A 27603-nucleotide genomic window follows, 5' to 3' on the forward strand; every position below is an offset into this window, starting at 1 on the left:
AATCATGTTTCCCTCTAGAAGAGGGCATGTTTCTGTCTTTTCTTTTTTTTTTTGCACAGTAAGCTATTAATTGTACCAGCTTTTCTGTGTACACGAATGTGTTTTAGAGCAACAGAGAGACAGAGAGAGAGTTAGTGCAGAGAGATCTGTGACTTCCTGACCTCTTCATGTAAAACAGTATGTGGTTCACTGTCAGTGACTAAAACAAAGATATGCCCGCCTGCACGTCTGCACAGTCCCCACAAATTCTTTGAAAAGTTTAGTGTGCTTTATTTTTGCCTAGTTACTCCTGCATAAGGAAGCTGTGGGACACTGGAAAAAGCATGCATTGTAAAAATGTTGTGGTTTATTTGACTAAGCAACCTAGATTACAAAATGAGATGGTAGGAGATACACTTAAAAAAAACAAAAAAAACAGCAAATTATAAAAGGCTGAATGCAGTTCAAACGCAAAAAAGAAAGAAAGAAAGAAAAAAATGAAGAAAAAAAAGCATCGCGCTTTACACTATTCTTTTTTTTTTTTAGACTGGTGGTGTGAAGCCACAATGGACAGAATTACCTGAAAAGGGCCTTCCCCCTCTGCACCTGAATGATCAAACAGGAGAGTGATGGAAAACCATGTGCACCTAAAGTGTCAGTCAGAGGTCTGGACTGCCCTCTCAGTAGAATCGAGAGTCTCTTCTTGTCTGAAAACCCACATACTTGGTTGGTACTGAATTTACTCACTAAAAATCTTCAAAGTTTTGACACAGTGGGAGGTTAGAAACCACAGGTTTTGTCTGGTTGGCACAGCTCTGAGTAAAACAGCATCCAGACAACCTTTCTCTGATTTCAATTTGATTTTTCTCTCTCTCTCTCTCTCTTTTTCAACTTCAAAAGCTAGGAAAATTGAGTACTGATAACACTGAGTCAACCTGAGGTCAGATTAGGTTGAAGTCAACAAAATGTGCTGCCCCCCCACACTTTGTTTTGAAACTTTGAAATTTTTCTGTATATTAAAAAAAAAGTAATACATATGGGTATTAAATATTGTAGAGGGTGTTCTTTAATCTTAAAATATCAGAACTACTACTAATTGTAATTTAAACCCTTTTCTATATACGAAAAGATTCCTGCATTAACAGGAGAAACACACAGAAGAACACAAAGCCTTCTGTGTCCTAGTTACATTATTATTTTTTATCAGATTTGGCACTTTTACCAAAAAAAGAAAAAAGAAAGAAAGAAAGAAAAAAAAAACTCTCTGAACTGCAGATTTCTGAGTTCAGTTGTGCGACCAAATATCAGAATAATCTTGCATACACACCAAAGCATACTCATAAAGTGATAAACCGTCTGTGAAGGCAAATCAAATGAAATTGGATGACCTCCCGTATCTCAAAGATAAATGATGGTGTCTGCTGTCAGACAACTGACTGGATGCCACGATTAAATTTACAATTTAACTGCAGCTTCCTGATCACAATTGGTCTTTGTACTTATTGTAGCTATCCAAAGCAGTTCATGTTGAAACAACATAAAGAACTGAATGACAGCAACACACACACACACACACACACACACACACACACACACACACACACACACACACACACACACACACACACACACACACACACACACACACACACACACACGGGGTACAGCACAGTCCACTCACCCTGCGTCTCCTGTTTTAGTTCAGTGTTCAGTGTCCGCTCACTGACCACCAAGTGACAGTGGCAGTGACAGGAGAAGTGACTAGTGTGTGTGTGTGTGTGTGTGTGCGCGTGTGTGGTCATGTTTTTCCTCAGGAAGTGATGACCAATAGAAAGGGAACTACACACACACATTTTCTCCCTCTGACAGAGTCTGGGCTCAGCAGAAGTTCAGACAGCAAACTATCATGTGGTCTGTGTGTGTGTGTGTATGTGTATGTGTGTGTGTGTGTGGTTTTATATATGTATATGAGTCTTTCATTTTCAGTATTTTTATGTGCACATATTACTGCTGTGTTATGCAGTATATACTTGTGTATGTGCAGCCATGTGCTTTAAGTTGCTTTCTTGTATACAGGTTTTCTTCTAGTTTCATGTGTCTAAGTGTGTGTGTGTGTGTGTGTGTGTGTGTGTGTGTGTGTGCGTGCGCGCGTGTGAGGTGGTAGACATCAGATGCAGATGATTTCCTGTTGCTACACACTAACAGGCAAGCTCATCATGCCTTTTTGGTTGCACTTCTCTCCCTCCGCTCAGTCACTCAGTGTCGATGTGACCATGGTGACGCACTCTCTACTTCTCCTCCCAATGCAATTTCTAACCCCAAAAGAACATTAACATTAACAAAATAGTTCCCTGATTTGATTTGATCACGCAGTGCTTTGTTATTGAGATTTTTATTTTACAGATTTCAGCAGTGCAGCCAACGCCTCAATTTGATCTTTCTTCAAGTCAAATATAACACATAGTGCAATCTGTGTATACAGAAATAGAGAACGGCACACTAGTTTTCTTACATGACACCAAATCTGTCTGACTAACAAACAGATTCTGTTTGTTTTCAGTTTACCTGTTGTACGTTTCAATTATAATTTGAAGAGGTAATGGAAATTTTTGTCTCTCATTATGAAGTCATACAAATTCTGCTAAACACACGTTCCAAGGCCAAATAAAAGAGAAGTGGTTTCTTCTTTCAGCTTCCATCTGCAATTGTATAAAAATAACCTGACTGCACAGGAATTCACAAATGATAACCTGGAAAATTTATCCTGAAAAGGCATTTATCCTATCACCTAAAATGAAACATAAGACAGACACTGAAAAATCCAGTGTGTGTGTGTGTGTGTGTGTGTGTGTATATATATCTAAAAATTTTTGAGGTGGGCTTTTCAAGGCCATTTAAATCTTTTAATTCTAACAACTCGTACTCTACAAGATTGCTGCCCACACAATCACAGATATGCCACCATGATTAACAATTTGAACAATATAGAGAACTGACGGCACAAACCTCAGGTACAAGTTGAAACTGTCTCTGAAAAACCTCAGGTGTGTGTGTGTGTGTGTGGGGGGGGGGGGGGGGGGGGGTGTTAAAAATGACTCATTGATCACATCATACAGATGTTTTTCCATTCATCATGATTCTAGGTTTTTTGTCTTTGTACCTCACCTTATGCACATTTCTGTATATATTGTATGTGCTGAAACTCACATTGTTTTTTAACCATAATATGATACAGAATCTAAGAGCAAACACAAAGCCCTTTGAATAGTTACACCAGTCCCTGCCAAAAAAACAGTTTTTTATTAAGTTAATGCACATCTGCATTTTTTTGCAAACACAGATGTGTTTTTATGTACGAAAGCAAACACTGAAACACGTTGCTATTCATTGTGAATTTAATGTGAGAACTCTCTTTGCGGTCATGTTGTACTGAGATGTACTGAATAAAATACACGGCTACCATAAAGTAGAAAATTTATAAGGGCTCAACTTTATGTGCATGCGTTCAGATTCAGCTTGGACGACAGCAAATGTCACGGCGCAAGGATTTCTAACTGCTGTCACAAAATAAAGTACAGGAGGAAATGATCTTTTGTACCTACGTATTAGAACGCAGTGTAGCAAATACATCAGAGCAACTGTCCCGTTGGAGGAGAATATGTAAATGAGCTACTTCCCATCTGCATATGTGAAAGCGAAAGTGGCATAAGAGTTAATTTCTGTGTTCATTCAGAGTGTTTACACTGAAAAATGCATAATTGTTCTTACATTTTTTCTGATAGCTCTGCAACCATTCTGGGGCAGCATTATGTATCTAGCACAAATGTGGCATTAGATCAGTGAGGATGGGGCAGAGATAGGTATCGGCTTGCAAACTAGCTGTGAACTATGAAGATTGCAATAACCACATATGAGAACGAATAGTCAGTAAATAGATCAATCTTATGGCTGGGTACAACATGAACGTAAATGACCAGTGTGGTATTTCAGAAAAGGTGATTTTTGACGGAAATGATTAAACAAGAGTTAGAGCCAAAACAGTAAGTTGAGTAGTAAATGTGGACCCAAAGATGCAGACTTGAAGACTGAGTGAACCCCCCCCCCCCCCCCCAAAAAAAAAACAAACAAAAAAAACAAAAAACAAACAAACAAAAAAACCAACTTAATTCTGGTAATGTAGAAAGTCCAAAAGCCAAATGAGAAACTTTGAGGGGGACACACTGGGGGGAATCAAGGGAAGTGGACACAAGAAGGTGACAAGACACAGCTGAAACTAATTAAATGAGACAAAGAAGTAAAACTCAGTACAAGGCACAAGAGACAAAGGCTACCAAAATAAAACAGGAAGTAATCAAAGCACCAAGACAATGACAGTAATATGCAAACTTGACACAGAAGGGAAGGCTAAGAAAAATAAGAAAACCCTATACAAACTAATCCCTAAGCAAAATATTAACTCAGACTAAAGACAAAGATCAGGAATAAACAAACTAAGAACTCAATGGGGCATCAAATATTAAATTCAAAAGTCAAAAACTGAAACTTCAGTCCAAAACCCGTAACCAGGACAGATCCAGCAGAAAGTTAGCATGAAAACAGGAAATGGAGAAGCAGTGACGCTGTCTAAAATTAAAATCACCTACTATCGCTAAAGCTCACTAAATCAAATGTTAGTTGCAGAAAAGTAAAACTCGTATCAATCTTCAGATTAACAGCAACAAAGTGACTGTTTCACCAAAAATGTTGAACTATTCCTTTAAAGCACAGCGCTACACTAAGAGTGACAAGTTAGGTTAAAAAAAAGTAAGTCAATCATCATATCAGCTATCATTAACATATCAGTATATTTATTATCTACTCAATAATCACAATGAGTACTCCTATTTCACTAAACCTAGTTTCCAGTAATAGTGTGGAAAAAACAAATATTTTGACTCAAATGTCTATATGATTTTGAAAAAGTCTATATCTATCTATAGAGACACACTGATGTTCATCATATGTTCTACACTGCTTGAATAAAAGAGTAGCTGGGACATTAAGAGACTGTCGTAACACAGGATGACACCCTCGATTGTAATAATAAGACGCACAAGGACACACGCACAAAACGTTGCATTTATTTGTTGCTTCTATGTTGCAAGACAAATAAGATATGGGTAAGGATATACAAAAATACCAGCAAGCATTTCGAAACTGAATTGGCTGACTGCTCATATTAGACATCGCCTTGGCTGAAAAAAAAATTGTTGCAAAAGTCAAAGTTCTGTTGATGTCTGCAGTGTTTCCTCGCCATCTGCTCAAAATCCTTCTCGAACGTCACCTGGATGCCCTTCTTCGATTTTCTTGCAAGGAGAAGTTTGCATGAAAGAACTGTTTTACGTCTGACTTTTAACAGAGAAGGTGCAGTGAAACAAACAAGAAGTTCTCACTTGCTGAAAGAGCAAGAACTTTTTGAGTGAGACTTAAACTCACAAACTCTTGCTCTGGAGGCCATATTCTATCCTAGGAAACCCACCTAAATAAACCACACTACTGGATTATATTGCTGGTATCTGAAAGCAGAGAGACAGACTGCCCAAAAAATTTTTATGTGGAAATGTTTGGGATTTCATAAGCCGTCAATAAGATATTGCCATGTATATATTTTTTAAAACATAAAACAAGGGCACGTTCATTTGGCACACCATTTATCACAATAATATCATCAAAGTGGTGGTGACACAGTGGTGCAGTGGTTAGCACCGACATGCCACAGTAAAAACATTCTTGGTTCTAATCTCTTGATTGACTTAGGCTTTTCTGTGTGTAGTCTGCATGTTCTCCTTGTACCTGCATGGCTTTTCTCTCAAAGACACAGTCTATCTCTCTGGCACAATGACCCCGAGTTGGATGGAAGATTGATATTTCTTGCTTTGTAAAAGAGGGTCTTACTGGACCACTAATGTAAAAAATCAACATCTGTCCATGTACGGTTCAGCTTTCCCCAGCGATAACAATGCTGTTTCACCTATGTATGCTGGTTTGTAGGCTAGGCATAAATGGAAGAGCTAGACAAAGAGGGAGAAAGTACCCGCTTTTTTTAAGCTTATAATGCATTTCATGTATGTGTGTAATCTAAGTATTCTTTTTTAGTATCACAAGTTTTCACAATAATTTGAGGACATGAACTTTTACCCAGTTCCCTTTAAATAGTTATGAGTTAATAGCTGATGAGTCCCTTGAGCCATGAGCCAGATCCTCCTCAGTGGATAAGGGAGAGGACTGGTGGCATGCTGTTGAGGCCTCACACACACACACACACACACACATGCTCACACATCCACTTGCAAATACTACCTGTGTGAGCAATGGTGTCACACTGCAAAACATGTATGTGAGGACATGCGTGAACAGCGTAAAAGGAGCACAGTCCAGGGCACTCCTTTCATTTATGACAAGAGAACAAAGTCAAACTTTACCTATCTTTGTTGCACTCTGGAGGCACATGTGTTTCAGATATCTTGCACTGAAAACATGGAATGGGTCAAAAATAAGGATTGAGCAAGAGCAAGAATAATGAGAGCAATATAAAAACAAAGACAGTGAGATCACCGCTTCTTTCTGTGACACATTTGCCATATATGATGTTCGCATAGGTTAATCATCACGCTGCATGCTTATGATCACGGCTAGGAAAGTCGTGTGAGAATACACGCAAACTAACATGATTTATTGGTAAACTTGTGTGGTGACAGACACAGGGAGTGAGTGCACAGCAATATGGTAGGAAAGGGGAGAGGTGCAATGTAGGAAGGGTCATGACCCATTCCTCGAAGCGGAGAGGAAAAGACGGGAGTGTGCTCCCGTCAGCTGCACTTAGCTGGACAATAACAAAGCGACACATGACGTGAATCTCATTCAAAGAACGTACTGTAAATATGTGTGCCGGGAAAGGTGTATGCAGAAGAAAAAAAAACATCTCAAATTTTCTGAGGGTTTAAAGGACGTATAAGAAGAAGGTCAGGGGTGGCTCAGGAAGCACCTGTTCTCTGCCACTCTGAGTGATTGTTCAGTCAGCTTTAACTATATCATTGTGGAGTGGAAGTTGATTTCAAAACTGCGAAAGTGCAAGGACTGGATGAAACTGTCATCTGAGACAGTGCAATCATTAGCATGGTGTTAGCAACCTAATAATGTAATGTAATAAGTAATATGTGTGGAACCTGGTCCTGATTACTGCTGTATCAGAGTGTGGAGTAATGTAAGCAGTTCTATTCTGCTCTTTAGTAGAATTTGGGTAAACTTATATTCTAACATCCAAGGTCACCCCCACCTATCCATGACAGCGATATGTTTTCATACAGTTTGTACTTCTTAACCTGAAAGCCTTTTTCTACAACATATATAAGTTTTAGCTATTAGGCAGCTGAGTACAGCTAAAAAACTACACCCCAACTCTCGCCCTATAATAGCTGGGATAGACTCCAGTCCCCATCACAGTCTGACAAGAGCTTACCCAGTAGACAAAATTGGTTGCGAACAATGGCAAATAAATATAAGTGGAAACTTTTTCACCTCTTCTTGCAGAGGTGAAAAACTTTCCATAAAGAACGAAGGCGCTCACAGTTCCCTTTTTTTTTTTTTTTTAGATCATTTGGCATTCAGAAATGATTAGCCAATTTTAAATTGAGGGGGTGGATTGCAGAAATCAGATCATTCAGAGAAGGATCTGAACTGGATATGGCATTAAGCAATGCCATATCCAGTAAACCCAAGAAGTGCCCGGTGTACATCAAGCATGAGTCAGTCTCAAGTTCTCACTAGAGACCAAGATTTTGACCTGATGAGATGCTTTTTGCTCCCACATCTTTCTAAAAGGGAAATTAGGACAGAGGTTGCTAGATATCCCTATAGTCCATTGAATAATTTCTGTGTTAAAGTGCATTGGCAAGAAAATCCTTCTTGTTTGTGTATGACAGTATATGTGTGTGACTGTGTGACTGGACATGCATGTTTTGTGTCTTTGGGACAGAATACTGTGTGTCTCAGACTCCCATCAGGCCTCAGAATCTCCACGTTCAATTTGTTCCGGTTGTTTTCACGTAATTAATGTAACTTTTTTAAATGTTTTTCTGACAGGATGCAGAGTTAAATCTAAGGATGGATCCTCTCCCTACGTAGCTCTAGGTCATCAGATATAGGAAAGCTACATGTAAATGATACTTCTGTAACACAATGTAATGCATTATTCTACTGAAGTGAGTATTGTTTTGTTACATAATTTCTTCAGTTAACTTGTATGAACATTTTCACAGCAATGATACGTTTCACATTTTGGTAACACTTAATACGGCCCATGAAAAAGGGTGTGATTCCTCCAGAATTTAAATGGAATTTTTGTTTTTTTACCTGAAATTACTATGTATTTCAAATACCTGGCAGTACATACACTAGAATAAGTACAGTAGTATCAAACAGCACTTTGTCACTCCCCTGATTATTTCTCCCCCTTTTTTTGTCAGTGTTTGATAATACTAAGTGAGTTGTGATAATAAGCTAATGCTAGTTTGACTATCAAAAGAACATGCATGCAAGTTGGAGAATATTTTGCAAAAGGCATTTGTGTGAGCAAAATCCTACTCGTTAGCTAAGTCAGGACTATAGCTGTACCGAGTTCTGCTGCCACTGTATGGACTCACTTGTGTATAAATGTAAGTGTATTTTAAAAGGCCGTCTGTGTCTCCTTTCTTGTAAAATACCTGAAGGGAAGCATTACTTACAGTATAATTTTTTTTTTTCATGTAAAATCTTGAAGTATTGCCCCCTAATTCTAGTGTATGTACTGGTAAGTATCTGTAGGTTTACATGGAAATTCCATTTCATTTTAGGGAAATTACACCCTTAGTTATGAGTTGTATTACAAATTTTGGTCAACCGGAAACAAAACACCCATCTGCCTCAGCCTCACATTGCACTTTCTGGTGTCCGAACATGACTACTTTTGGGTGGAGATGCAGCATTGCTGTAAATTTTGGTCATACTATGCTGCAGAGATGAGGACTATATGGGGTATGCTCTTTGGCTAATGACTTGTGATTGAAAGTCATTAGGCAATGAGAGTGTGGTTTCACAGTCAGAACCCTCTCTCACTGCATCCGGTTTCAAAACACCAAGATGGCAGCAATGCTTATCTCGTGTCTTCAAAAGGGGCCTTCACACATCAGCAGGTGACGTCACGGTAGCTACATCCAGCTTGATTATGATCAAAGCTGAATCAGGAAGTTACTCCAAAGTTTGGGAAGTCTGGGTAAAATAGTACTCTGCATCTTTTCACCACTAAATAACTTTGGCTGCTGGGTTTGTCAAAAGGCTGTATGATTGTCGAAATGCATCCATTAACTGGTTAGCTAACTGTACGATGCATGTCCAAGTTAAAAAAAACCCCAAAGACTAAACAGCATATTAAAGATATATCTGCGATAATAATCAGTAGATTGATCCATAACAATAGGCTCCAGCCACAACCCTTCACCCTCCCTTACCCCACCGCCATGACCATGAATTGGACACGGAAAAGAAAATGGATGTATGGATGGTTAGATAGGTCAACAGACAGGCTGAAGGAACCCTAATAAAAAGCGATTCTTCAGGTTCACAATTCACAGTTGAGGCAGCAATGCTAAGCAGCCAACAGAGGAGAAACACCTGAGAGGCATCATGTTTGCAATTACAACATGTTCCCTTCTCATGCAAACACAGAAATTTAGGACAGCGTGTGACGAGATGAGTCACTTCTCAGGTAGCAGGTATGATTTAGAGAATAATTGTAAGAGTGAAAATATGATCAGGTGCTGCAGCTGCAAAAAGTTTATTTATCAAAAGGTTATGTAGACTCAATTTGCATTATAAAAAAAAAAGAACACGCCTAACAGATCTCATTGTACATCCTGTATAATGACAATAAAGGCATTCTATTCTATTCTATCCAGCATGCTAAACTTCTGATTGTATCTTTTGATACAGTGTAATAAATGCTAAAATATTAAGTATAGGGAAGTTTCTGCATTTCCCAAATATACAGTAGATATCTGCTCTAAAGATACAATAATGCAAAAATTAGGTCCTGCAAATGGTGGGGTAAAAATTGAGTAAATTATAATCCTCATTGATAAAAAGAAAATCAGTACACAAATCCATGAAGATTTTTTTTTTTTTTTTGGGGGGGGGTAACAAAAGGGAGATTCACACATAAAAGATTAACTAGCAGAGCTGAATTTTCCATTAAATAATCGGCTTCTGTCCCATATTTCAGTTGATGTCAATAGAATTCTGCAGCCAAAATGTTGCTTTAAGTATACAGTAAATGGTGAAATTATTGGCCTTGGAGTTAATAATTACACCCAATTCAAAAAACAAATACATGACCTTAAGGCTAAACTGCGTCAATTACGCATGTCATGAGATAAAACTAAATCAAACATGGGCTTTTGAAAAACACAGTGAGAAAAAGTTATTCTGGTATACTGTAAATAAGTGAGTGTTGGAGGTTTAGAAACAAAAGTGGTAAATTATCTGTGGGCTGAATAGGAGCGTGCCATTCTCTTTTATCTGGATTTTATGCAGACACAAACGTGCAGACTGCCTTTCTTCCTTTCACGCAGTGATTGTGCTTGGGTCTTAATGAGGTTTTGTACCATTTTAAAACCACTGCATAGAGGACCGGTGCATTTCTCATCATAGATATGAAATTAACACAGATTTTCAAGAACCAAAGCGATTCTCTGTGCGGAGGTGTTTTTAAGAAGCTGAACTTTGTGGCTTTGTGCATAAGCATGACATCTACAGAAAGTTAAACAAGACTTTTAGCACGTGTGATGGACAACAAAAACACAGCATGGTATCTTGAGGCACTCCTTTCATTTATGGCAACTAAGCAAAGTCCACATCTATCTCAGTCATTCTCTCTCTCTCTCTCACACACACACACACACACACACACACACACACACACACACACACACACACACACACACACACACACACACACACACACACACACATACACCTACCTAACTTTAGGAATTATATAACTTGACAGGCAACAGTGCACTGATTGATGTATCAACACACTCAATTGGGTAGTCAGATTTTAAGCAGCTTATGCAGAGATTGCACGGCAATTTTACCAACAATATGGGATTTATTTGTGTACCAGACACAATGACACAAAAAAATTCAAAGAGTTGTCAAAAAGTCTTTGTCAAAGAAAGTATATCCAAACTTACATGACAGCAACGCAAATCACTTCAGCACAATGTCGTATAGCCGGTAAAAAGATATTATGGCATGAATCCAGATGTTGATCAGAAAAATGTATTGACAACTTCTCTTCTCTCTTCTGAACCACAAATTTATCATAGGTTCTCTGACTTTTAAATAGCCGTATTACATCAAGGTTGACGTTGGACGGCCATATAATCAGTGAGATCACTCTGATGAATGTACATTAGTTCATGGCATCATTTTGAGTAGTAATGTTGCTGTTACTTGAGATAACTCTTAAAAAACTATTACTACTACTTTTAAATAAAATCATTTCTGTTTTGCTAACACTGTTTCTACACACTTTTTTATTTAACCGTTGAAAGTTGTTATGTTCCTGCTGATTTCAACGATCTTTATTACTGCTGAATATTATAATGAAGCATGACTTCTTCAACTCATTTACTACGAGTAAAATGTACTTATTTACTTGGGAACCATTTTTCCATTTGGTTTTGACTGTCAAGCTACCATTAAAATACCTGCTTTGATGTTTATATATAACAGTCTCTGCGGTAAGTAAGCGGACTAAACACAGACAAAATGTCTTTATTGTCCCTGTAATCATAAATAGCAAAATAAGTTTTGAAATAAAATTTAAGATTTAAAAGATATAATAAAAAAAAGCTGATTATTCTTGTTATAAAATATCTCTGAATGTTTTTTCCAGCATCTTCGCTGTGGTATTAGACGACTGCCATGAAGATCATGCAAAGCGATGAGGAAATCAGCTGGATTTGTGACACTCTTGTTTTACACAAGTTTCTTTTCCACTTGTCATTATTGAATCTTAAAAGCATACCAAGAAGGCGTTTAACAGTTCACATCATCTATCACAGAGCCGTGCAGAAAACCTCAAAAAAGAACTCTGTGTTCAACCCCGGGCTCAGGTCCACAATATTGCTGAGTCACTACCATTATTTTCCTGTCAATTCCAAGAACACCGAGCTGCCTGAAGCTTATGTAATATCCACAAATTCTAGGTATGACACAAAAGGTGAAGACTTCTGGGAAATACATATATTGTATAGGCTACATAAAAAGTCACTTTGACTCAGATAAATGTTGATGGAGTTAATCTAGAAATGTTCTCAGCATTACAAACACAGAAGCCAATTATTCCTTGCACTCACCTGAGAAGCTGTGGTCAGTTTGATGGGTAAAACCTCTGCTTGGTGTTTGCATGTCAAGCTCACACTCACGCTATGGTCCACAGACACACTATGGCCCAACACCTGACTGTGTGTCAGTGTCAGTCCTGTGGCCTCCCCCCAGCCCCCCTCCCCCTGTCATTACCACCCCCAAACTGTATGTCCCTGCCATCCTGTCACAATGCAGGCTACCTGTGGTGTCCACCTTATCGAGACAGTACACCAGCCTTGTTATGCATATTAAAACAATAACTGAATTGGACACAGGTGGGCAATTCAACAAGTCTCCAGCTTTAATCTCCCTGTTTAAACCACTTTTGAATCACATCACCATAAACTGATTTTTGTTTGTTTATTTAGTTTTTTCAGGATCAGAAAACGTACGTGAATATTTAATATCACAGAAGAATGTAATAGTGCAACATTAACTCAGTCTTAATTAATTGAAACAACTTTTTTTTTACGGTGTTTTCCTCTATTTTCTCACCAAGCCCAGCAACCGCAACACACAGCGCAGCAGACTGCGAGGCGACCGGAAGGTGACTGACCTGATCCGTGTGTTGAAGCGCAGAGGAGACAGAGCACACTCTCCGTTTCTGAAGCCGGACGGTTCTTTTTTTCGGTGAAGTTAAAATGCTTAGCAGTCTTGATAAAACCGTGGCGTCCGCAACGTGCGCACAGGAGCGCGGCGTCAAAGAGCTCCGGTGTGTTGTGCGGTTTTCTGCTCAAGCAGCAGCTGCTGCTGTGATCGTGTCTGCCTGCCTCTCTCTCCTCCCTCCTCTCAGCACAACCGATCGGGATCTTGAGGACACAGGCAGAGGCGTCAGATTACCCATTGTAGTGGATTTTCTCAGTTGTTTGCCCCATATGGGAGAGACAGGTAATGTAAAATTCAGACCTAAATGTGTTTTGTTTCTTAGGTTTTTTTTTTTAGCCCTGTGGAACAAGCAACTTAAAGGAATAGTTCCACATTTTCAGCAAAGCACATATTCACGTTCTTGTATAACTTGCAGGTCGCTAAGGTAGTTAAATATGACTGATATCTTTGACAATAGACAAGATTGCACAAGATTGCAACTGAAGCTGAGTTGGAGATCCAGGTTCAATTTGCATTACAGTAAAACTGAAGCTGAGCCTCCAACTCAGTGGGCTACCTTAAAGACTATAAAAAGAAAGAAAACAAAATCACCTTTTGGTGGTGTTAAAAGCTAATTTAAAAAAAAAAAAAAGCACTTACCAGCTGTTTTAAAGCTCTCTAGTCAAGATGCACCAATAATAAAATGTATTCTTATGACATTTGCCTTCTATGTGCCACGCTGCCTTTGCCGGATACTGTGTATGGAACAAGTGAGTCTGTATAAGTATTGCTACCCACCAAGAACTAGTTCGACTTTAAGCGGCTATGCAGATTAAGCATAGCCGCTTGGCTACACAGATTAATCAAACAAGGTAAAATGTGTATAATATTTGGTAAGTTTGATCAGTTTTGCAATAGTTGGGCAATGCCTGCATTACTGTTTCCAGCTTTTCTACTAAGTCACCCTACTGAACATGACAGGGGGAAAAATGAATTCAGTTTCAGTTTATTGTATTTATATATGTCGCCTATTCACCACAATAGTTGCCTGAAAAATAACCCATTACTCGCTTACAGAAATGCTAGCAGTTACAAATAGCACACAGAATGTTATAGATTAACCTTTTTTTTTTAATTTTATATTATTGGATCACTAATACTGATATATTCACATGTAAGCACGGGTTTATTGATGTAGTTTTAAGGTGGGGCTCATTTTACTTTCAAAACCGGTTGGTAGCTTAATCCAAAGCAATGCAGCGTCTTTTCTAAACTGATTTGTTTTCACAAAAAATCTGGAAATTAACTTGTAACTTCATCTTCAGTGGAGCAGAGGTATAGTGTAGAGGTTTGCGGAAATGCTCAAGTAGTTAGTACTTAAAAAATTATAAAGAAAAAAATTGTATTAAATGTAATATACTGTTACCCACCTAATTTTACTGTCTAGGAGAGAGTGAATGAGTTCATTACCAATAATGCTGAATTGTTCCCTTAATGCACAGTAAGTGACAGTAAGTGGCTGCTTTTTTTATTGCTCGCTGTAGGGTTCCCCCTCTTAGTCAGTTAGTTTACAGATGATGAGTATTAGGGGTGATTACAGTCACATTTCTGACATCATAGGCTTTGGTCTCAAAAGACAAGGCTGAATTCACCTGCTGAAAGACAAGAGAATGATCATTCTGCAATTAAGTCATCTAGTTCACTAGGAAATCCTGCCAGTGTTGTTTAGCAGATAACATCCTGTCTATGCTCTCAAGTGTTTACTGAAGTTGAAATTGTACTCTGCTGTATCACTTAGTTCATGAAACGTGATCCGGACAGTCAGCTAGCCTATTGAAACTCAGCTTACTGCAAAAACAGGTGCAATTGAATAAAAAGTTTGCTCGTGTGCTGCATCTTTTTAGACCTCGTTGTAGATTTAGGGACCTTTGACTAACCCCAACGCAATCCTCACTCTATTTCTAACTTTAACTCAGATACTGCAGAATCTGAAAGTTATTTATTTGCCCTTTTTAAAAAAATAAAAATAAAAAAGAAAGAAAGCAGCTGTGGTTCTTCACTGTCTTGAAATCACATCTTGTTAAATCTGACTACGTATCAGATGTTGAACTGCTGTAAGCACCCCACAGAAGAAGATATTCTTAAAAGGTGCCATTGAAATGTGGCATCGCATGAGTACTTTTAGCAATGGACTCAAAGAGGCCTGTAAAAAAAGACCACAATGAAAAAGTTTACACCTTAAAGATATAACCCCCCCCCCCCCCACACACACACACACATACACCCCCTTCACACACACACATTTTTTTTTTTTTGGTCAGAGTGTCACTTAACCAGAGCCCGACCTGTCAGAAGCAGCTCTTAAATGATATCGCTTTGAGGTGGCTGGGTATGAAGTGGAAACAGCATGTGCAGGACTACACATCCTGGTTTGCATTCATGGTTTTTCAGGAAGTTGTGTCAGGAAACCATAATCTTTAGTTTGCAATAGAGACTTCTGTAATTAAATGTTATCTCCTAGAGAACAAGTGTCACTGTGATTGCAACAAATAAATATGCTGGAATTCTTAGAAGGTAATTAAATAAAAATATACCAACAAGTTCAAAAAATTTAGTGGGATTTGTGTCAAAACCAAACTAAACCAAACGTGTGAACAGATACCTGACGGTGTTACTTCTCAAAGACCAAAGTAACTGCTGTGTGTGCAGCTTTTCAGCCTGTTTTTTTTTTTGAAGCAATACAACAGAACACAGCATATGAAACCTTGCTGCTCTCTGCTGAGAACATTGCCATCATGTCTTTAAAAAAACTGTTTCAATTATGCTACCTTGACTGAGCTTCAGTTTAGCTGCCTTTGATCTATTATAACTCAATATGGTGGACTAACACAGCTGCTACAGTTTGCTTATTTACAGTCTGGGTATACACACGCACACACACACACACACACACTCGCACACAAATTCTCTCACTCTGTCTCATATGCATGCAGGATTTCTTTTTTTTTTTTTTTGCAGAGATAAAAAAAAATGACACCCATGAGAGTTTGACTGTTACAAACAAAGCAAAGCAATAATTTCTGAATGTTTATACAGTTGAATCCCAGCAGATTGGAGCTCTGGTATCTGAAAATGTTCATCATCAAAGTCCTTGCGTATCTTAACAGGGCTCTCCTCCACTGTCGTGACACTGCGATTATTATGAAGTGGAAAAGACTTGTCGTTTTTCAGGCTTAGGGGTTCAAGCTGTTTAAAACTGATGCGGTTTTTAGCGAGGAAAATGAAACCCGCAAAAATCAGTGTCTTAATAAAGCCTGACAGAAATCGCCAAACTGGCTTGGTTTGTCCCTCCATGCTCGCATATACTGGATGACAGATGAACTAAATCTTTACATTATAACATTCAATCTCCCCTCTCTCCCTCCAGCAGGTTGGGATGAGCACCAAGACAAACAGGATTTGGCTAGTATAGGCTTGCTTGGTGCGTTAGCCGCCCACATCCATGTCCCTTTGAGCAGCATGATGGAGACGTTCCCACAGATCTCTGCTGACTGGTTGCCCATTGGCCCAAGAACCAAAAAGCAAAGTGTGTTTCCTCTGTCTTCACTGTGAATATTGTATACAAAGTGCGTCTTTAAGTGTATCTGTGCATGTGTGTTTCGTGTTATTAGCACCGGCAGACTTTGTTGAAGAAATGGTTCTGTTTATAATTTTTAAAAGAAATGTTATTAAATCACTTAAACCTGATAATACTTTGAAATACTTTGTGAGTCAGATGAAGTTTTCAGGATGCATACAGTAAACACACTGCCTCTTTATATGAAAAAAAAAGTTGTGTTTCACATGTAAGTGGTGCGGTTTATGTTAAAGGCTTAGCAATGTAAGTGGCACATATGAAAAGGGCCCTTCCGCTGCTTGCCTTCTTTAAGTGTGACAAAAGTGTGAGATTAAAGGGCAGGATATGAAAGAAGAACAGGATGAGAAAAAATGACAAAGAACATTAAAAAAAAGTCTTATTAATATGTGTGTTTACACATGTCTGCATTCATAAATGCCTGCTTTGTTAAAGCTGTTGATAAGCATAGAGATTTGGAGATGGCAGTGTATGGCAATGTAAAAGAAAGAGCTGGACTGCATAATATAAAAAAAAAAAAAAAACTTATCATTTTGATCTCTGCCCCCAACTTTTAACCTTCATCAAAACCTCACAATAACAGATTTTTAGAGAACAGTTTAGATATGTTTAGACAAGTTTTAGAGACATTTATATGTAAAGTATTTTTTAAGAGTTTAATAAATACAAATAAAAAGCCAATTGAATGAGAATGAAGAGTACACAACTGACAGCACATCCACATATACACAGTGCCATCTGCTGGCCCAGTCCATCTTAAATAAGACACCACACATGATGATTTGTCTACTTTCAGGTGTTGATGATCATGAAATGTAAATATCATACTGAACTGGAACATCAGAAAGCTCTGGAATATTTTCCTTTATAGTAATTCTTTTGACATTGTTATATTTGTGACAGTGACATTAGAGACTGTCTGTCATAGACGCTTTAGTACTTGCATAGATTGTTTTTCCCCTAAACAAAACTGTTTACCTACCCTGCTGAGCAGACAGAACTTCAGCTGTCTAGCCTGTCTGGTGGCAGTAAAGTTAAAAGGGTATTTTCCCTTTCTCATGGGGACTTCACTAGAAACAGGGGGAATCTGGAGGAGAGTGTCAATGCTGTTTTTTTTTTCATTTTGTTCAAGATCTATCTATCTATCTATCTATCTATCTATCTATCTATCTATCTATCTATCTATCTATCTATCTATCTATCTATCTATCTATCTATCTACCACCACCCACTATAAAGTTTATATCACAGCTGCCCTAAATTAACAATATTGGTAATTACCAAAAAATGTTTCACCTCTCATCTTCAGTTCTAAAACCAAATGTGGAGAGTCCCAGGTATTTAAACTCTAGTGGGGATTGTCCCCTTGAGGTGGTTGTTGACCCACTATTGTTCATGTGCATAATCACATGTGCCAAGGTGTAAAAAAAAGGCGTGGATCATTACAATCAGTGGTTTTGGAAGAATCCACTGTGAGACTTTGCCCCACTCTATCAAGTGACCTATTGAGGTCACCTGAAGAAAGGTGTGCATGGGGGTTGAGGTGCCTGGGAAGGGAGCTCAGGACTGCATTGTAGATGAGGGACAGCTGGTGTCAATGTTGGTCGTTTATAGGGACATAGATGGCTTCTTTAACTCCTCTTTAAAACCATCTGTCTTCCCGGTGCAAAATGTGAACATTGGCATCTTTGAAAGTGTCCTTTATCCTTTAGGTGGAGATGTACAGCTGAGTCTTGTCCTGTCGAGGTGGCTCTTCTATGTTGTGCCATGTGTTTGTGAAGTGGCTGTTTGGATTCTCCAATATAAAGGTTGCATAGTTATCTTTTTGATCTTACACACTACAATCTCAACACTGCAATATGGTAGGTGAGATGGAAACAGATGATCCACTGTGGCGACCCCCTAAAGAAAGCAGCCGGAAGAAGAAGAAACTTAAAATGTATTTGCAATAAGAAGGGCTACTGTAGCTTTTCAGGTACACTGCTTGAAAATTGAAGCAGTAGTGGCCACAGCAGGCTAGCTTTCAGTCTACTCAACAGCAGCTTTTCATTAGATGTTCTCTGTCTGGTAAATATCCACATCCATCTCAATTTGTAGGGCCATACACAGGTTGCACAGGTGGAGCAACACATTTCATTATGACTGTGAAATGGATGTGCCCATGTAAAGAAAATACTCCAAAAAAAAAAAGAAAAGACAGCCAGTGACATGAATCTCAGCGAATCAGTGGAATGATGGAACCACATCTTTATTAACTTTTATCTGTACAGAAAAAAAAAAACAGTCACCAGATCATGCAAAGCAGGATTGCATTACAAATAAAAACACAATATAAAACAAACATTTTATACTTTACCATAAATATGTAGCCTCAAAAATAAATAAATCAATATATTACAAAAAATAAATAAACTTCTGACAATTACAATATGTCCTAGTTTACTTGCAACATACTACTGGAAATGGACAAGCAGACAGGTTGATATGCAGGTCATAGAACTTAACTAAAAATGACCAGTGAAGGTAGTGGTTTAATTCCAGGTTGCGTTAAATTCATTGCAATAATACATACAAGGCTAAGGACAAACAACAACATTTGTGATATTACTCAGATCAGATGCTGACTGCACATAAAGAGCAACCTGGAGAGCCACTGCAGAAAGAAATCTTAAAGGGAATGTAAGAGTAAGGTATTCAACACATACACAGATCTCGTATGTATGATAATATAATAGGGTGACAGCACTCAACAGTCAAGTCGAGGTGTTATTGCACTACTGTCTCAATGTCTTTTCATGAGAATAATCAACAAAGTACAATACTGTTGATAGATCTACACAGAGGTGAAACAAGAAATCACCAGTCACAACTACAGACATGAGTTACTAATTGAAATGCATTCATTTACTCTCTAGCTGTTCTCCTCCTCCTAGTATGCTGATTCTTCAGAAGTTCAAAGTGAATGAATACATTTTAATATGTAATTGACCCAGGTCCACACAGCTAACAAACATAGCTGTGAATTGAAAACAGGTTCACAATAAGGCTACAACATCTAGAGAGAGAGAGAGAGAGGCAACAGAGGGCAAAATTTAACACTGATAGAGCTCCCACTTGCTCCAAAAGTCACACACTTGGAGGAGCCATGCACAACAAGTGAACACAGATGAACATACACATATCCCGCCCCCACACACACATAAATGAACGTCAAGGCTTGAGGACGAAAAGGGGCAGCAATGACGAGCCCAGAAGTCAGTAGCCAAGGACCAGAGACACAACGGCTGGATTTACACAGACAGGAACAAATCTTTTAAAGAAGCATTTTTTTTTTCCTCCATTCACCAACCAACATTGATTCACTGGAAACCATCAAATTGTCATATATCTTAAGTTTAACATTTGTATAAATCCAGCTACTGAATGAAAGAGTTATGTCACTGACTAAAGCTAATCAAAAAGTGCTGCTGTTTTTTTTGTTTTTTTTTAAAGTTATTATTGGCTTATCTCCCATTATAGTTATGTTTATACTGTATTTATGTACATTCCATCTGTAGTTTTTAATATTATACTTTCATTATACCTTAGACTCTGTTCCTTTGTGTGCTCTGGGAAAAAATATTTTTTATTCTATTCTTTCTACTATATTATAATATATTCTATATCAATGACTTAACTCCTTCAGACCTATTAGTCTGGGTTCATTCATTGAAAATCCTACCCAGCAGGTCTCACTGTTACTCAAACAGGGAAGCTAAAAGTGGAGCAGAAGAGGGACCGGGACAGAGGGAATACAGTACAGTTAACACACAAAGTTTAATCTCAGACTGGTTCACATTTAATGTCAATCAAGTCATCACTGGCCAATGGTAAACGGAGGGCGTATCTAGTCAGAGAAAAGGCTGGCGAAAGACTTTCGAAGGTTGCGAATGGTCTCCGCTTTGGCCTCTTCTTGGCCGTCGCCTCCGGAGCTTGAGACCCCACGGAAGAAAGAGGAGTCGCTGAAGGCGTTGAAGGCATTGGTCAGAGACTGGGATTTACTGGGAAGGGAACGAAGAGGAGAGAAAATGGAAGGAGAAAAGGGGGATTGAGGAGGGAGGGATTATGGAATGGGTATATGAATATTGATTAAAGAGGGGAGGGGGAAATTGAGGGAAAAAAAAGACAATGGGAATTTGTAAGAGGGCCAGAATGTCTCATTTACAAAATGTGTAAATATAAATATATTTTTAAAAACCCAAATTCCATTGATAATTTAGGTGGAAATGTTATCATAAATTATTATATTTCTACTGCCAAATAGTCATTGATTTTATACTATACAAAGTATAGTCCATTAAAATGAATGTTTACATAATCAACAGTGTGTTGATAATTCAGCTCTTACTTCAGAAGGGGGTGGGTCTTTTGCTGGGGTTGTTCTTCCACTGGTGCCTGGGCCTCAGCAGGTGCTGCGGCTGCTTCAGCAGGGACTGTCTCAGGATTTGGGGAAGCAGCAGCTGGCTTAGCCTGAGCTAGAGCCTTAGCTGGAGACTGGATGCTAGGTGGGGACTGACTGGCTTTGGCTGGGGACTGAATCTGTGTTGGGGCAGGGGCTGAGGCTGTATCTGAAGACTGAGCTGGTGCTTGGGCAGTGGGCTGGGGTGTAGGTGAAACTTTTGGAGCGGCTTGTGGCTTAGGCTGGAGCTGTGGCTTGGAATTCCTGCGCACAGGAGGAATGGGCTTTGCAGGCGGTGTTGGTTTTGGGGGAAGATCTTTTGGTTTGCCAGGCGCTGGGGATGGAGAGCCTTGAGGCTGGGGTTTGGGCTGCTCTGTGGTTGGAGGGGAGGCTGGTGGAGAGGCCTGAGCTGGAGCCAAAGCTGGAGGGGAGCTTGAAGCTGTGGCTGCTGCTTTGGTCGGTGGAGAGCCTGGAGGTGCAGCTGCCAGTACTTTGGCAGGGGATGATGGTGAAGCTTTGGCTGGGGCTGAACTGGAAGCAGAATCTGGGGTTGACTTTGTGATGGATGGGGCTCTTGTCATTGGTGGAGGCCTTGGTACTGGAGGCTTTGTAACTGAAGCAGCCTTCTGCACTGGGCTTGGTTTCTGAGCCTGAGCTGGTTTCTGGGCTGGACCTGGACCAGGTTTCTGGGCCTGGGTGGGCTTTGGTACTGGTTCAGAGGTTCTCTTAGCTGATTCTGATGATGTGTCCACACTCTGTGCTTTCAGTGGCGCACCTAAAAGATGAAACATAGTTATATTAATCTGTATTTCCACAGCTATACAACACCAAAATGCAAAAAGGGGGTTAATGAAAAACAAACAAACAAACAAAATAAAAAACAAGCATCATTATTTCAAAATCTAGAGTGTTAGTGCAGCGTTAGACAACCAGGCATCTGTAACACTCACCAAAGACCAAAGCAGAATATGACACAAAATGAGCTTGAATCTCAACATGCCAATTCACACAATAATCTCGAACATTCACAGAAATCCTAACTAACTAATCTGTCAATAATAGACTGGAGCAAAGCAGGCTCTGAATGTTTTAACTGTGATGACCAGCAGGGGGAGGCAGAATAGCAGTTAAAAGAAGGTGTGGCGGCTCAGCTATCATGCCAAGTGTTACGCACAGTAGCTCATGTGACCAGTATTGATGTGCCGATTAAAACAAGCAGTGACAGGAAAGAAAGGAACTCATGGTGAGGAGATAAAGTAAACAACAAAAAGGACAAGAACTAACTAAGAAATACTGATTTCAAACAAGTGATTCAAACACAAGCAGCAAAGTGACACTGCATGCAGCACAAAAGAATCAAGTGTTTATACAAGCTGAGCTAGAAGCAACAGGGCAGGGATGAGTTTCCAGCAGTTGAGAATTTGTTTTCCTGAATACGGAATTATTGTATGTAAATTATAAAGCCTCTCTGAACACAGCTTGTAAAGTACAAACAGACTCCTGTTTATGAATTTATGAATTGTTCTTAATGTTTTTTTCTCATTATAAAACCTTCATGAAAATTCATCCCATATGTTCTCAGAGTCATTGCTGTCAGGCAGCTAATTGGCCATGAGTCTTACGTTTGATCAGATTGTCATAAAGCATCCCAATGGTTGCTTGGGACTCACGACGCATAAAAATCAAAGAAAATACCATTTGTACAAACATAATTCGTAAAGGGTGACACAATAAGAATTTGCTTGGCTGCAAACCCAGAGTTAGATAATATTTTGTTTAGTGATTTGCTTATATCCTTAATATTTTGCTGACTGCTACTATACTTGACTTCCATCATGTCAGTCATGCAAATACAGAAACTGGCAAAGTCTTTAAACCTATATTTGCACCAATTACAAATATGATTTAATCTCCTTAATTAAGAAAGTTTAAAAAAAAAAAAAATTCTAAATCATCACAATATCTGTTGCCAGATGTTCAAATATTAGTAATTCAATGGTCTGGATCCAAGCAAATGAGGAATGATCATGCAGACAAAGAAAAATATGCTATCTTCTTTGAAACTTTAATTAACCAGGTGTTATAATTGCCAAGAAACCATATTTTGTACTGTATGAAACAGTTAAGCTTTATTTACAACCAAACACCAAGCAGCTACTCACAAAAAATTCAGATCTTGCAAAAGGGGGCTTTGTTACTCAGCAGAATGAAATCAATTTATTTAGCATAAATATGCAATTTAAAGATTATAAAATGGAATTAAGCAGAAATCACAGAAGCCCAACTCAGCTGGCCAATACGTAACAAGCCTAGTTAAGTTATATTACTTTTCACTAAAATATACATAAAAATAGAATATTATTCATCCATGAATGTATGTGTTTTCGCAGTGTATTGTTGGAATTGTTATTAATGCATAATTCAAATAAATTAAGCTGAAATTTTAGTTTTACATCTTAATACTCAATAGGCACATGTTTAACTCTAGAAATTCCCATAAGACATAAAAAGCTGCTATTTCTAAAACATTTTAACCACCATATGGAGTACAGGTATTTGCCACATCCATGCAAAATGAGAAACCACAATGAACAAACGTGCAAACACAAACTCACTGACAAATACGACAACTCTGACATTAATGGCTTTGTTAATTTATCACGTTAGATACCGTGTTACCACCACGTTTAGTAGGCACATTTAGTTTTAAAACATCAGCCCTGAGCACAAACACCAACACACACACACTTACATTACAGCTGCAGTTAAACTCAACATGCTGGCTAAGTGCATTGTAATGTACATTTGCTTGTTAATTCAAGTGAATGCCACAAGTTAAAAAGAGACAAGGCCATAGCTTTGACAGATAGAAAAGGCTTTCTGCTGTTCTTGGACCCATACTAGCACAGCAATCATTTATGTTGACACCAAAGTAAAGCCATGGTACCATTATAGTAGTCTGAGGCAGTTATGAAGGACACCGTTACCTTCAAGGAACAAGGATACGTAGGTGTACAAAATACAAGCTGCTCCTACTCTTCAAGGAGTCCTCTGCCATTTTGGGATATGCACTCGCTCATTTTCTTGCCAAGAGTTAGATGAGAAGATGAATATCCTTCTCATATCTATACGGTAAACATGAAGCTACACCTAGCAGGTAAGTAGCTAAACTAAGAACCCTGATTGGGGGGGGGGGGGGGGGGGGGGGGGTCAGCTAGAATGGCTCTATCCAAAGAAACATCAGCACATCAAAGTTTCCCATTCTGACAAGATCAGTCTTATTGCTTTGTTGAGTACAAAACCTGGGAAAGCCATAGAGCAGCACATGAAGGTAAAGTACAAATTTGTGTGTTCTAGAGGTGTTTATTGGTGGATATGGTTGCCAGGTAAGCTGTTTTCTCAGTTTCTAGACCTTGTGCTAGGCGAAGGCAGCAGCTGCTGATGGTAGCTACATATATACAGTACAGACAAGACATTACTGTTGGTCTTCTAGTCTAACTCTTGGCCAAAAACAGGTCTGTTTTCAAAATATGCCAATTTAATCCTTTAACTATTTGCTAAATTGCCACAGACTAACCAACATGTCTGTGAAATCAGCTGGAAAACTGGATACTTGGGCATCTCTGTGTTACAATATCAAGTCCCAGTACAAATATCTGAAAGGACTGAAAAGACTTTCCATTTTTCTTCTGATGGCAAGATGTTCAACTTGACAACTAGCGGATACTTTATTTCAGAAAGGTCTCTGCACATGGCAGAACTTTTATATTGGTGAATAGTGTTCAGAGACCTTGAGGCTGAGGGCGTTGGCCTGAAGTCCTGTTTGGATCTGCCAATCCTTCCTTAAGGGCAGCACTCTGGTAGACAGTGAGGAGACAGAAGATCAAGGAGAAAGAAGATAGAAAGACAAAAAAAGAGAAAAGAAAAGAAAGAGAAAAAAGGCAAACATGGGTAAGGATACAACAGTGAGCTGTGTACTTCAGGACCATTTGATATTTTTAGATCACGTTGTGGATGTCCTGTTCTTACCACTATCATGCTTGCTATGTTTGTAATGTTTGCTCTCCAAGGATCAAACATCAGCATCTGAATAAAACTGATCCAGCCATCATGTTAAGGATCATCACTGACAATGAGAACTAGCTCTCTGGCTAGGACCCAGAGACCTAATAGCAGCCTTTAGTGGAAGTGCCCACAGAGCCCAAGGCTGGCAGCAGGTGGGGAACAAAATCATAAGCATCTGTGTCCTTTTTAAAAGACATTTACGGGGTTGTACACTGTGAATTCTTTCATCAGGGTCACACCCATTGGAGACACACAAGTGTAAGTGGTCAGGACAGGATTTCCACAGCGAGATCTTAAAACAACAGCCACACTGGAAGAGGTCTAGAGCTGCACAAGCAAACAACTTTGAAGGGGAGATCATCCAAATTCAAAAGAATTAAGTATTTTGCTTTTTATGGGTGAATTTGCAGAACAAATACTATTTTTTTTCTTGGCTCAGCACTTGTGTCACATCACATTAAAGGCTTTACCTGTTGGGGCTGCACTGTAGCTAGCTTTTGGCCTTGAGGGGAGCGTGCAGGTGAGCGGGAAACACTAGATGACCTGGCAGCCAGTGCTTGGTTCATCTTAGCCAGCACCACCTCTGAAATGAGCTGGCGGTCCTCTGCCTGGTGATCGCCAATCAGCTGCATAGATGAACCCACAACCTGGACACAGGACACAAGCAGTATATGAGAAGATAAGTAAACTTTGAACGTAGGAAAGGCGATTTACGACCTATGACTGGCTAACAAAGTCAGGACAGTCAAAAAAAAAAAGGAGGCTAAACAGTGCAGTGGTCTGAACTGAGTTTATAGCTGATTCTGTTATTTTCTTCCATCACAGTGGAAGTGTAGTCTAAAAGAACAAAAAAACAATAATTAAAAGGAAGGAAAAAGCAAAACTCAACAAAACACACCCACACTGGGTTATATTATGGGATTTTGTCTTTTAATGAGCAAAGAATATGCCCTCAGTTTTACATCATTATAAATAGTGACTCATGGGAACTGTGGATGTATGTTATTATTTTTTTATATTTTCCCTCAAGTATGAAAGTATGGGATGGATAACAAGCCATTTGTTGTCAACTCAGCTCCTGAGTGATCTCCCTCTACGCCCTCTGATGTGTAGTCTCTTTTATGATTTGTAATCATACTGTAATTTCCAGAAACATATCTTGTCTGACTTCCTCACTAAATAACCCCGTTAGTTTAATATTCCTAACTGTCACCTTATCTCCGCATCCATCTGTCTAATCTGTTTATGAAAAACAATTTACCACTCTTTGCTGTTAGACTTTCTTACATCTACAAGTTTATTATGTGTGTAAATTCTACCTGTCTGAATACCTGCCATCTTTGTCTGTTCTGGCCAACTGTAAGCTTGTTTACTGACTTCCAAATGGCAGTCTGTCTTTTACCATATCTTTATCATATAATTTGGTTCTAGCTATTCATGGCCAGTTATCACAATTTTTATAAGAAATGACCCATAAATGAGCAGGCTAGGCTGACCTGCATAATTAAGATACTCTGTACTTACTGCTAAAATAGGCCCAGAGAGAAGCGGCTCTTCTAGAGCACTTCAGTTTGTGCCCTACAAACCCAAGCACGTCAAGCAGCTGGTAAAAAATCTTGGCCACTAAACATTTCATCCCTTTGGCCAAAACCCTGCGCTAGATCATGACTCTCCCAGTACATCCTCTGTTTCATCCAGTTCTTACTTCTGGAGCATCATTTTTGATTAGTTTACTGCCCACTTCCTTGTAGTCCTGGATTCTATCTGTTTTCTTTAACAGCCTTGTAGTAGCTTTATTGCCCTCTGCCTGCCATTCTGAGAGCCACTGACCTCTCAGTAATCAAGGCGCCTCAAGAGCACCAGTCTGAGTCCCTGCAAGCACTACTTCCAGCCTCCTCTCATATGTTTTGTTTTAAATCAACTCTCTGCCTTTGGAGCTTTAAGACTCCACAGACAGCCACACAGTGGCCACCCAGTCAGCCAGAGAACCTCTGGCTTTTAAAGGTTCAGACCCTTTATCAAAGTCTTTTTTCTGTGTCTTCTTCTCCAGATTATGGATCTCCATCCCAGCCTAAACATTCAGAGTCTGGACCAGTCTACCTGCCAGAGCCCTCCAATCCTTCCAATCTGGATGCCTTTTGAAATGCTTTGTTGCTAGCTTGTATTTAAAAGCTCAATAAATTGTTTTTTTTTTAATCATTATTAATGGCTCTTCTTCAACCATTTTCCATACTTAGACTTTACCACTAATTTGTTTAGAAATGAACATATTTCTACTTTCACTGTCGTTATGACTAAAGACTATAAAACATAAAAATTGATTTGAGATTAAAAAAAAAATACTGCAAAGATAGAACTGAAGGAGAAATACAGAAATAGTAAAGCTTTGAAACACTCAGACAGATCTGTTGAAAAAAGATTAACATAAACTGACACAAATGTGCGCACGTCGGAA

At 38.9% G+C, this 27603-nt stretch overlaps 2 protein-coding genes across 2 annotated transcripts in view; both read right to left on the reverse strand.

Moving 5' to 3' along the window:
* The window catches only part of pparg (peroxisome proliferator-activated receptor gamma), a 39124-nt gene extending 26627 nt beyond the window's left edge, over window positions 1–12497 (reverse strand). Inside the window, exon 1 of the mRNA XM_030728757.1 lies at window positions 12417–12497. Within this exon, the coding sequence (XP_030584617.1) occupies window positions 12417–12468 (52 nt within the window). The 5' untranslated portion in view covers window positions 12469–12497. The remainder of the gene's footprint in view (window positions 1–12416) is intronic.
* Window positions 12498–18860: 6363 nt separating this feature from the next.
* Window positions 18861–27603, reverse strand: part of syn2b (synapsin IIb) — a 92392-nt gene continuing 83649 nt past the window's right edge. The window contains exons 10-13 of the mRNA XM_030728710.1: window positions 25619–25795; window positions 24874–24940; window positions 21033–21858; window positions 18861–20685 (exon numbers count right to left, since the gene is read on the reverse strand). Coding sequence (XP_030584570.1) covers window positions 20532–20685; window positions 21033–21858; window positions 24874–24940; window positions 25619–25795 — 1224 coding nt within the window. The 3' untranslated portion in view covers window positions 18861–20531. The remainder of the gene's footprint in view (window positions 20686–21032; window positions 21859–24873; window positions 24941–25618; window positions 25796–27603) is intronic.

The sequence above is a fragment of the Archocentrus centrarchus genome, chromosome 5 (genome assembly GCF_007364275.1).
Source record: "Archocentrus centrarchus isolate MPI-CPG fArcCen1 chromosome 5, fArcCen1, whole genome shotgun sequence".
Taxonomy (NCBI): domain Eukaryota; kingdom Metazoa; phylum Chordata; class Actinopteri; order Cichliformes; family Cichlidae; genus Archocentrus; species Archocentrus centrarchus.